Below are 12,779 nucleotides of genomic sequence, written 5' to 3'. Positions count from 1 at the left end.
ATCCATCCATCCATCCATCCATCCATCCATCCATCCATCCATCCATCCATCCATCCATCCATCCATTTATCCCTCCTGATCCATTGATCCTACCCATCCAGCTTACTTTCTTCTATGTGTGCTTGTGAAATTGCCACCAGTCAGGTCCACCCAATGTGTTGGTGGCCTTCCTTGTGTTCTTTTGACATTATAAAAAGAAGAATGGAATGTGTGAGCTAGCAAAAGAAAAAAAATGAACAAAATGTTGACCAGTAGTGGTCTTTTGGGAACATGGCTTAATGAACAGATAAGAGTGGTTGAAAATTATGTAATTGTTTGCAAATGAATGAGTCTTCCAAAGTACCTAAAGACAATCTCCTTTAGTCTCCAAAGAACTAAAGTATGGGGTCACTAGAAGGGCAGTGGAGAGGTACATGAAGAGCAGAAGTATAACATATCACCAACTCAATTATTCAGGAGAGATAAGGTAAAGCAGTGTTGTCAAATTCAAATAGAAACAGGGCCACTAACCAATACATAAGGATCCCTGTGGGCCACATAGCAACTTAGAAAATGACATATTAATATTATCTATCTTCTATTGTATTTTTTATTTATTTTGTTAAATATTTCCCAGTTACATTTTTATCTGGCTTGACTTGCACTCAAGAATGCTATCAGCCTACCTGTGGGCTGTGTGTTTGACACCTCTGAGATAAAGGACCTCATTTAAGACATGTGTGACTGGAAAGAAAGTTGGCTGGCAAACAAAAAACAATGACTATGGATACAGAATAGATTGAGATTGGACCGGCCATTGCACTGGTATAGGGAACTCCTCAGTGAGGAAACTCCTTCTACCAATGCAGGTTGGTACATTCTTGGCAACCAATCCTCTTAGATAGTTACTCAGAACACTGTGGGGAGGCAAGTGTAAGTGATTTGCCTAGGGTCACGTAATATGTGTCAGAGGGAGGACTTGAACCCTGGTCTTCCTGAATTCAAGGTCAGCTTTGTATCAACTATGCTACATTACCTCAACCAATGAATTGCCCTTGTAATCCATTAGTATCCATACAACATCTAGAGAAGTAAAAGTATGTAAGACGGTTCCTTTATGGAGGTCTTGTTGGAAGATATGGACAAGGCACCCAAGATAAGAAAGACAGATGGGCTGTGAGATGAAACTTTGTAAAGAGTAGGCACAATAATTTCATCAATAGTCCATTGAGGAGGGGCATCTAGGTGGCGCAGTGGATAGAGCACTGGCCCTATCTTCATCCATTAGAATGTAAGCACCTTGAGGGAAGGGATTGTCTTACTTGTATTTTTGTTATCGGCTTAGCATAGTGCCTAGCACATAGTAAGTACTTAATAAGCATTCTATCTATTTATCTATTTATCTATCTATCTATCTATCTATCTATCTATCTATCTATCTATGGATCTTTCCATCCATCCATCCATCCATCCATCCATCCATCTATCTATCCATTCATCTATCCATCCATCCATTTATCTCTGGAGTCAGGAGGACCTGTATTCAAATCTGGCCTCAGACACATAACACTCACTAGCTGTGTGATTGTAGGCAAGTCACTTAACCCCAATTGCCTCATAAATAAAAGAATAGTTCATTGAGGAATCTAAGTAAGTACTGATACATACTTCCTTGAGGTCTTATTTATACCTTTCACCTATAACAGTGATAAATTGTACCAGTCTCAGCATCAATCATAGTAACTTCTTATTTTGGGGAGTGTGAAATAAGGAGGCTTTCTTATATGTTTTGAGCATACCCCTGGTCTTCTAGCTAACCAATCCTCCACCTCTTCAGCCCCCCTTACTCTGAAGACTCCGACTAAACATAAAATTTACTTCCAGGTTCTAAGTAATCATGATGCAGTATTTTATATGGTAAATGTTTCACTGAGGTATTTTTCTTTCTGCTTTTATTGCTAGAATTATGAGGTTGGTTTTCAGGCCTCTACTGTGTAGTAAAATCAGATCTACCTGATGCATTACATGGATCAGGATTTCATTATCTTCTTCTCAATGTGAGAGAGTATTTACACTAAGGTGTAATGACTTACTTGCACAAAACTATTTCATCTATATGGAACAGAGTTTTACTTCGTAAAAATATCATTTCTTTGGTTGGATAATTATTATCAGTAAACTAATCATATCCAATTCTGTTCTTACTTTTGCAGTTCAATAGTTTTACTTATGTCTGACTTTTCACAATCCCAATTGGGGTTCTCTTGCAAAGATACTGGTTTGCCATTTACATCTCTAGCTCATTTTACAGATGAGGAAACTGAGGCAAATGGTAGGTGACTTGCTCAGGGTCACATAGATAGTAAGTGTCTGAGGCCAGATTTGAACTCAGGAAGATGAGTCTTCCTGACTTCAGATCCAGTGCTCTATCTACTGTGCCACCTAGCTGCCCCTTTGATCTCACCTAGTTATGAATAAATCTCATGGACCTGATACAAATATAGGAGGGCTTGTATGTGTCTATATGTGAGAGCTCATACTTGTACATCTGCCCATTTATGTACTTATCAGCAAATATTTGGATTGGCCTGGTTTGGGAGAATCTTTGAAGTATATTAGAATTATTATCTATGATTTGAGATTAGTGGAACAAAAAAAAAGTTTCTATCCCCAGAGAACAGCATTTTGCTGCCTTATTCTGCTTTTCAATATAATAATAATACCAATAATCACCTAGCATTTACATAGTGCCTTAAGGTTTGCAAAGCCTTTTACAAATATCATCTCATTTGATTGTCACAACAACCTTGGAATGTAGGTGCTATTATTATCTCCTCTTACAGATGACAAAAATGAGGCAGTCAGAGGCTAGGTGACTTGTCCAGGGTTACATAGCTGGTAAGCGTCTGTCTAAGACCAGATTTGAATTCAACTCATTTTTTTCTAACTCTGAGTTCAGTGCTCTAGCCACTGTGCAACTCAGCTGACCCTTGGATCTTTCATAGAGCTTTGGACTACTATTTTACTTTTACTGTATTTTAATTTCCAGTATTTCATTAAGTCAAGTTAACAAGTATTTGTTGTTTATGATGTGTTAGTCTCTGTGCTAAATGCTAGGGATACAAAAGAAGAAAAGTCTCTGTCCTCAAGGAGCATACCGTCTAATGGGGTGAGATGACTTGCAAATAGCCATGAGCAAATAAGACAGAGACATGATAAATTGGAGATAATCTTGGAGGGAAGGCATTAAAGGAGATTAGGAAAGACTTCTTGCATAAGGTGGGATTTTAACTGGGACTTGAAGGAAGTCTGGGGAGCCAGGAGATGGAGATAAGGAGGGAGAATATTTCAGGCATGGTTTACAGCCAGTAAAAATATAGATGGGCTGTATTATACAAGGAATATAGGTGACACAGTGGATAGAATGCCAGGCCTAGAGTTCAGAAGACCTGAGTTTAAATCTGGCCTCAGACACTAGCTGTGTGACCTTGATCAAGTCATTTAGTCCTGTTGGCCTCAGTTTCCTCATCTGTAAAATGAGCTGGAGAAGGAAATGTCAAACCACTACCATATCTCTGCCAAGAAAACCTCCCAAAGAGGTGACATAAAGAGTTGGACACAACTGAAAAATGACCAAACGACAAGAACAACAATAGTATGGAAAATAGGTATTCTTCATCCACTTTGTTTTTCTGGTGTACATAATTGGGCAGGCTCTTTTAAGAGATTATGGATCTCATTTTGCAGGATCTGCAATTCCATCTGAAAACAGAAGCATTTGGAAGATCCTTCTGTCTATAGGAAATCTTTCTTTCATTCAGACTCTGCTCTGGATAAATATCCTCCAGTGACAGTTCCAAATTATTATTAAAGTTAATTGGAGAGATATATAGACCAGCATGGAAGTGGGACTGCTTGTGTGGAGAGAATGAGGGATAATTCATGGACAGCCAATAGGACACCATTTTTAGCCATTTAATATCAAAAGAACTAGGAGAAGGCCTATGCTACATTGTATGGCCTCTTTGCAGAAGATTCTATTGGTGGCTATGATAAAGGGTTACATAGCATGAGAGGATATAGAAGGAAATATCACAAGATGCACTGTTGAAGGGAACACCCAACCAGATGGTATCAGAGATCCACTAAAGTAGTGACGTAGGCATTTTTCTTTTCACAGTGTCAGACAAAGAATGGATGTTTGTGTTCTTCACCTTCTTCCCTTTCCCACCCCAGTGGTAGAACTTCCAACACTACCTGTCCCAAAATAAGATCCCATATGTCATCTTCACTCTAGATAGCTCTGTCAAGAGCCTGTTCTATACTAAAGAAATAATTCATTTCAAATTAAAACAAGCTATTCTCCATCTAAATTGTTTGTTAAAAAATCTTGAGTAATCTCAAAATGTTTTGCTTAAGGAAACAAAAGAGGAGATTTAAAAGCACTTACAATGAGTGGGCCTCTGTTATTTTCACGATACTTGTTCTGGAAGAAAATATAAACGACGGTGGCAGCGAGTGAATAGAGAAAGGCGAACACTGCAATGGTGACGAAGAATTCTGCTGATGACGAGAAGTCGCCTATCAAGGCGAGCTTCTCTCGCCGTTTTCCTTCACAGGTGGGCACCTCAAAAGTCACCTGATGCAACCTAAAAGAAGATATTTAGGGAGGGAAGTTCAATAACACTGTGAGCAGAGAAGCAGATTGTGTACACCAACCCTAAATTCAAAACAAGACGGAGATCATGCAGACATATCCTATGCAGAGTGGCCTGTTCCTTTGTGAAATAATGTATTAGAAAGGGGGGAGGGAGGGGAACTATCCTTTGCTGCAGCATTTCCTCAACAAGGCTCAGTCATAGCCAGTCACCATTCAGAGAGCTAAGCATCAGAAATTCTTAGAAATAAACCAATTGGATTCTTCTTCTAGTTGTTCAGCTACTAAAGAGCAGCCCCAGGATTTAATAGTGCTTGGAACACAGTAAGCACTTTATAAATGTTTTTCCCCCTCATTGAATTCTCTTTCCTGCTTATTTAATAATTAATATAATCTAAATATAATTTAAATGTAATATAATTTAAATTCAAGTCTTCCTGATTTTAGGCCTGCTGCTTTGTCTACCATGTGACCTACATTCCTTGTATGATACACCCCATCTTTTGATGTGATCATTGACTTTAATTCAACAAATAATTAAAAGGTGCCTACTATGTTGCAGACGTTGTGTTAAGTACTGAGGATACAAAAATAAAATTAGTCCCTGCCCTCAAAGACCCTATATTCTATTGGGGCATGCAACATGTTCACCTATAAGTAAACATAAAATTTATGCAAAGTGGTTGCAAGAAGTGGTAGGAGATAGGTGGAGAGGACTAACCACTAGGGGTTGGGCTGTTTTATTTTTGTCTTTGTATGCTCAGTGCCTAGCACATAGTATGTACTTCAATTCTTGTTAAATTGAATTGAATCCTGAAAGGACTCCTGTGGGAGGTGGCACGTGAACTGGGCCTTGAAATAAGTGAGGGATTCCAAAAGGGAGAGGTGAGGAGGAATTTGTTCCAATAATGGAGGGAAGGGGAAGGCAGATTCTATACAGGCATAGGGGTAGGAGATGGGTTATTGGTCATAAGGAAAGGTGGATTGTCTTTTGGCCAAAAGGGAGACGAGTGAAGGAAATGTCTCCATGATGAAGTATAATTTAATACATCACTCAGTTTCTCCCTGTGGAGAAATGAAGTTACTTCCTGAGAGTAAGGCGCTTAAAACTGGGCATCCATGAGACCTGTGCCAACCAACTGAGTCTAGTTTGGTAAGCTGTCATAAAGTACTCATGGTACAAAAAGACTTTGGCATCTTCCTATTTCCCAACTTTCTCCACCTCCCACCCCCAAGCACTTATGTGCCAGTCGGCTTTGAATTCATCTGAAAAGATACATTGTCCATGGTCCCAGTTCCCCAATTAGGCAAGTCCCTCGTGTGCTAGCATCCTGACAGCTGTGCTTGTCCAAATTCAAATCAAATGCAATGTGTAGGCTCAGGCAATCGTTTTAATGCTTGGCAATATATACATAGCTATCCAGGATAGATCAGAACCCTGAACCACTTTGGTTTCAAAAGCAATTTTTTTTTTTGCCATGACTTATGAAGATAATTGTCTCACTTGTCTATTTGACTTAGCCTGTGGGGGCATAGCCTTAGTCATAGGGAAAGAAGTGCCTTTTTCTTTTTTGACACATTGAGTGGGGGGAAATTTCAACCCCATTCATGAAAATCAAAGGAAGAGTCACAATTTTATCCCCATGGACCTTAATGGACATAATTTAGAAACCAGATTAACATATTTCTCAATAGTACAGCTGGTCTGCAGGAACTGTTAAAACAGAAATAGATTTCCCATCATAGGCCATGCCAATTGCCTTGACACAGATGGTTTATACATCCTTCCTTGTCCATAGTTTCAATGCAGTTGTCTTTGTTTATTTATGATGTGTACCATCTCACCTGTCATCAGCAAGGGCAGCAAAATTCACATAGGGATCCGTGTACGAAGTCTGAGCTGGTAGGGAGGGACCCTAGAGATCAGATGATCCCCCATGTTACAGATAAGGAAACTGAGGCACCAAGTAGTGAAGTGACTTCTTCAAGGCCAGAAGCTAGTGATAAATCTAGAAGCCTAACTTGACCACTTGACTTCCAGTTTGCTGCTTCCATACACACAACACCTATGTTGGAATCACAGGATGGAGGGCAAGGGCAAAGAATCAGAGGATTAGAAGTGGGGGGGACTTTAGACGGCACTAGGTCGAAAATCTTCATTTTACAGATGAGAAAACAGAGACCCACCCAGAAAGTGGAAGTGACTTGTTTAAAAGTTGTACAGATAAGTAATGGTAGGGTAGGGATTTGAACCAAGGTCTGTTGACTCCCTGTCTAGCATTCTTTCCATTGTTCCATGCCACCTCCTGGAAAATGTTTTATAGTTGGTATATAAACTAATTTAAAAGTGCCGTGATGTGCCTCAGGATTAGTAGTGCTGCCCAAATATCAGGCATTTCGATCATGTAATGGGCAAAAACTGTTTCTGAAATGTTTGTACATTGTTGAGAGAGAGAAAAAAATATCTTAATTATTCCTTTTATGCAATCAGCATAGATGCAGACTTTCCTTCCATATTGTTAACTTCTGGGGTTGATTTGCAAGAAATGTGATTGCACTAATCAGCATGAGGCAAAGAGATCCCCAAATTAGCTGCTGTGTTCATTAATATTGAGTTAAGAAGCACAACACTTAGCCCACCAGTTACACCCAGGCAGGATGTGCTGTTTGAAGAGGAACAGGAGGTGAGATCTCGAAAAAATAAATGAAATTTGAGTTAGTCCCAACTCCCCAGGATAAAGAAACATGAAATACTAGACAATACTCTTACTTGAGGGAAGTTTGGTTGAATGGGTATGTGAGAGTAGGACATTTCTCAGATGACAGTTCTATGAAAACTTAGGGGATGCAGTGAAAGCAGTTCTTAGGGGAAGTTTTGTTTCCCCTTAGGTGAAGTAAATGCTTACATGAATAAAATAGAAGAAGAAGAGATCAGTGAAATGGGCATGCAACTAAAAAAGCTAAAAAAAGAACAAATTAAAGATCTCCAACTAAATACCAAATTAGAAATTCTGAAAGCCAAAGGAGAGATTAATTAAATTGAAATTAAGAAAACTATTGAACCAATAAATAAAACCAAAGAGCTGGCTTTATGAAAAACCAATAAAATAGATAAACCTTTGGTCAATTTGATTTAAAAAAAAGAAAGAACAAAACCAATTTACCACCAATGAAGAGGAAATCAAAACAATAATTAGGAACTATTTTCCTAACTGTATGCCAATAAATTTGACAATCGTAGTGAAATGCATGAATATTTACAAAAATATGTTGCCCAGATTAATGGAAGAGGAAATAAAATACTTAAATAACCTCACTTCAGAAGAGGACAGTTCTATGACAAATGGAGTTGGTAACTACACAAGGTGGTAACTCATCTGTCTGTCAGGGTCCCAGTCTTAAATTCTATGGGGTGGGTAGAAAGGTGGGATCCTCAGTAGCCATGAATATAGTATGTTTGGATGGTGGCTGAGAGCAGGGCCTCTGGAAGACCACTGAGACAAGGTTCATTAAGGGTAGTTACAAGAAAGTAAGCATCTCTCCTCTCTTCCCCTTCTCTTTCTTCATACGCATATTGGATGTCGGCATCCTGGGGCAAAGGCCCATTGACTCTGGTCTAATAAATGGTCTGGTTAATTTATCTGTGAAAGGAAAAGGTGGATTCTAAGCAGATGCAGGTCAGGGGAATACCATATTACTATCATTGGTATCATGAAGGTTGAAATTCTAAAACTGACATCCAAAACATAGAACAGAATTACTGTGTTTTAGACAAGCAAGAGACCTCAGAGGTTGTCTGCTCTAAACTCTCTCTTTATATAATTGAGGAAACTGAGGTACAGAGAAGGGAAACTCAATTTAATTCAACAATTTAACATACTTATTAAGCACTTGCATAAACACTAGTGATATTAAGACTATTAAAGGAACTGAGGATATTTAGCCTGGAGAAGAAAAGACTTTACCCACAAATGAAATGGTCAGCCTCTAGGATGAATGGTTTTCCCTTCCCCTGAGGTTTTCAAGCAAGGATGAGATGCCCATTTGTTAGGTTCAATCTAGAGGGGATTCTTGCTCAGGTATGGGTTGGATGAATTGGGCCATGAGGTCCCTCCCTGCTCTGACATTCTGAGACAAAAGTGAAAGTCCCTGCCCTTGGGGAACTTACATTCTTCTGAAGCCTCCAACTCCAACTCCAATCCTAAATTCATACTGAAGGGATTTGCCCAAGGACCCACACCTAATTACTAATTACCAATCAGGACCAGAACCAAGACCTCTTGACCCTCAGTACAATACTCTCACTGCTATGCAGTCTGTCTGTCTTTAGAAATAAATGAAACCCCTCCCCTCTTAAGCAAAAGTGATTGATTTGGGGCCAGTTTTTATAGTCAGCTAGTTGTTGGCAGTTCTAGATTTTGGAATCAAGGATTGCTCTTTTCAAACAAATAAGGAAATAAAACATACTCTTTAGAAGGATCCTGCCAGCCAGTATGCAAATGGAAACTTGGAAACAAATTAGTCAAGCATCTGATGATCCTCATCTGAGGGAAAGGTGAGAAGCAGTTGCTGAGGCTGCAGAAATGACCCCATTCGATATGCTGATTTGGAATGTATGACTGGAAGCTTAGCTAGACTGAAACAATTGGAGTGGGATGGAATCTTGCTGCTTTTCCATCAGTTAGTCAGCAGAAAACAGTTAGCATTGGGCTCAAAAAGCAAAGCTAATGTTAACTAGTTGTGTGACTTTGGGGAAATCACTGAACCTCTCTGGGCCTCAGGTCCTCATCTATAAATTGTTTCCAAAAAAAATGAGAGGGCTGGATTTCAGCTCTGAGCCTATAATTCTATGTTCATTTCAGATACAATCAAGGAGCCTGGCATTGCTTTAAAATGCTATCTGTTTGCAGTATAATATATGCTTCTTACAGATGCAGCGGACCCTCCACTTTGTCTTTATATCCCAAGCAGTCTAGCAGAATGCCTTGACCATAGTAGGTGCTTAATAAATGCTTATGGAATTGAATTTATTAAATATCCCTGATTTTATAATTCAGTAGATTTTTAAATCTTTCTGTTGCTTTGTTCCTGTTTTGCCAAATAAATGCTTGTTGATTAATTGCTATTGTAAATAAATTAAGGGGACCATGACATTTTTAAATGGACTTAGATGTGAGTTTAAATCTTTGCAAAAAGTGCATGGAATTCATAATTAGATGGTAAAGCTTTTTTTTTCATGTTTGCCCCCAATTCAATTCAATTTAATTTAATTCAAGTGGGAAGAGTTGTAGCCAGGTGTGCGTGAAGGGATTATTATCATTGGCTCTTCCTAATGATCACCCCTAGAGTGTGGCAGCTCACGTGTTTCATTCACACTTGTGCATTGGTTAAACACCAAATACTGCTAAGACGAGAGTCAACAGAGTCAATTTGGGAGTCTGGACGACCTGGGTTTCAAGTTCAGTCTCTGAGAAATAATGGCAATGTTATCCAGGGCAAGTTATTTCATTTCTCAGTACCCCAGGCAGCTTGTTAAACTGTAAATTGCAGAGAAGATATTGGTCTGCACTGAAAGAGGGGATTTCCTCACTGGGAGTTCACTGGACCAATAAAGTCATAGGTCAGGTCTAAAAGGAAGAGTAAAAAAAATGGGTAAGGCATTGGGGATACAAAGAAAAACCAGGTCCTTGCCCTCAAGGTTCTTAGGGTATGTTACAGAGTAGAGGGAAAAAAATAAACCCAAATGAATCATTTATTGAAAGTTCAATCAAGAAATCTATACAAAACCAGACACCACACCAAGTGAAAATAGAATTAGGTGTCTAGTGCCTAACACTGTGTCTACTACCTGTAAGGTGTGTAATAAAGACTAGTTAATTGATTGATTCGAATAGATTTACACTACTCCTCCAGAGAAAGAAAGGAGAAGGCAATTAACGGAATCGTCAAGAAAATGAAAAAATAATCTGGGCTGGGGCACAGGATTCTTATGGTGGATTATGGGAAGTTTGTTAAAAAGAAGTCACAATGGCATGTTACAAAGGGCAGCCCCATTGGCCAAGCACACATAGAAGTAATTATCAGGGTCATGGAAGCAGAGTTTTCATTGACTCCTGGATAGAAGGATATTAATGTGTTAAGGTAGAGATCAAGAGGACCATTGACTTCGAACTGTATTAAGGATGCTCTCCCTTTACTGGTTTGCTCATTTTAGTCTTTCTTCATTTACATTGGAACTATTCATCTTCATATTCCCCTCCCTGCTTTCTTATTAGAATATAAGCTCAAATCAATGCACTTTATTTTTTATTTCAAGCTTTCTAATTGTTTCTTGAGTTTATATGTTTAAGCCCATAATATTCATTCCATTCACACTGACTGGACAAAAGCTAAGGGCTTTCCCCTCCCATCCCTCTCCCCCACCTAAACCCTATTCCCCATCAAAAGTGATTGTTCATTGATGAGGCACTGGGGGAGTAGAGCAAGCCCATGAGTGGGTGTCAGAACCATGGAGGGCATGAGACTATTTCAGACTAGACAGACAGAGTGAGGAAGATGCTGTGTCAATGGGAATAACAAAAGCAGGTCATGAGTCTAGGTTGGGTCAAAGATGCATGAGTAAATAGTAAATAGGAGCACATGTTGACACAGGGAGCCAGGCTTCTATCATTACAAAAACAAATACTCCACAAACTACACTTGATCCTCAACTTCTTTAAATTAATCAATCAGTGTTTATTGAGTGGGTATTATGTGCCAGGAACTGAGTTAGGTGCTAGCACTGCATATACAAAGAATGAAACAGTCTCTCAAGGAGTTTGCTTTCTATTGGGAGAGACAATAGCTATAGAACACGCCCAAAATCAAAGCTGTTTGGAAGGACACCAGCAGTTGAGAGATCAGGAAAGGCTTCATGTGGAAAATAACTGCATGTACCTGAGCTGAGTCTTGAAAGGAAGGAGGTATTCTGTGGGAGGAAGGTAAGGAAGAAAACCTTCCAGGCTTTAGGGAGAGCCGGAACAAAGCCAGCGAGATGGGAGTGCCCTGAGTGAAGAATAGTAATGTAAAAAAAGAAAATAGATCAAACTGTACAGGTCGAGAACATCACAGAAGCCCAAAAGATTTTACTTGTTTACATAAGGTGGAACAGTCAGATCATTCTGAACACTGCTTCAATTCTACATGGCACTGTTTCATATTTTTATAAGTTTAAAATAAGAAGGCCAGTTGGCTTACTTACATGCCAGGTTGTTTGTAGGAAATACATCTAGGAATTGGAAGTCTGGGAGGTAAAGAAGATAATGATGAGAAGTACCTAGGCATGTAAGTGAAAAATGGTAGCTCTTCTGTGCTCAGATAGGAAAATTTGAGAAAAAAAGTAAAACATGTAAAAGGCATTGTGATACTCATTTTGTCAGCAAGAGGAACTCATGGTGTGGAGACTCACCCTATGACCGAAATTCATATTCTGACTTACTAGGTAAGATCATTGATTTAAAGCTGGAAGGTACTTAGAGGCCCTCTAGTTCAACCTAATTTTATAGATAGGGAAACTGAGGCCCAGAGAGGTGCCCCAAGTCACATAGGTAGTAAATGACAGAGCCAGTATGTGAAACCACAATCCCTGAAAATAAACCCAGTTCTCTTTACAGAGAGCAAATCCTAGGTTATTGCTTGAGGCTTTTTAGAAGTCATGAAGCATTATACAACTAGTGTCATAAACAGGATTTGGAACTAGACCAGGTCTTCTTGGCCTTAAGACCAGCATATTGCCTTATTCTGTAAAATTTCTCCTTCTTTCCTTCCTCCCTTTCTTTCTTCCCTTCTTTCTTTCTCTCTTCCTTCCTTTTTTCTTTCCTTCCTTCCTCTTTCTCTTTCTTTCCTTCCTTCCTCTTTCTCTTTTCTTTCCTTCCTTCCTCTTTCTCTTTCTTTCTTTCCTTCTTTCCTCTTTCTCTTTCTCTCCTTCTTTCCTCTTTCTTTCTTTCCTTCCTTCCTCTTTCTTTCTTTCCTTCCTCTTTCTCTTTCTTTCCTTCCTTCCTCTTTCTTTCTCTTTCTTTCTTTCTTTCTTTCTTTCTTTCTTTCTTTCTTTCTTTCTTTCTTTCTTTCTTTCTTTCTTTCTTTCTTTCTTTCTTTCTTTCTTTCT

At 39.0% G+C, this 12,779-nt stretch overlaps 1 protein-coding gene across 1 annotated transcript in view; it reads right to left on the bottom strand.

The window, feature by feature from the left end:
- The window catches only part of SYNPR (synaptoporin), a 186,569-nt gene that overhangs the window by 58,347 nt on the left and 115,443 nt on the right, over positions 1-12,779 (bottom strand). The window contains exon 3 of the mRNA XM_027864024.1: positions 4,430-4,628. Coding sequence (XP_027719825.1) covers positions 4,430-4,628 — 199 coding nt within the window. The remainder of the gene's footprint in view (positions 1-4,429; positions 4,629-12,779) is intronic.

The sequence above is a fragment of the Vombatus ursinus genome, unplaced genomic scaffold, assembly GCF_900497805.2.
Source record: "Vombatus ursinus unplaced genomic scaffold, bare-nosed wombat genome assembly UNPS02014773.1, whole genome shotgun sequence".
Lineage (NCBI taxonomy): Eukaryota > Metazoa > Chordata > Mammalia > Diprotodontia > Vombatidae > Vombatus > Vombatus ursinus.
The sequence above is the reverse complement of the archived record's forward strand: the minus strand, read 5'-3'. Positions and strand labels throughout refer to the sequence as shown.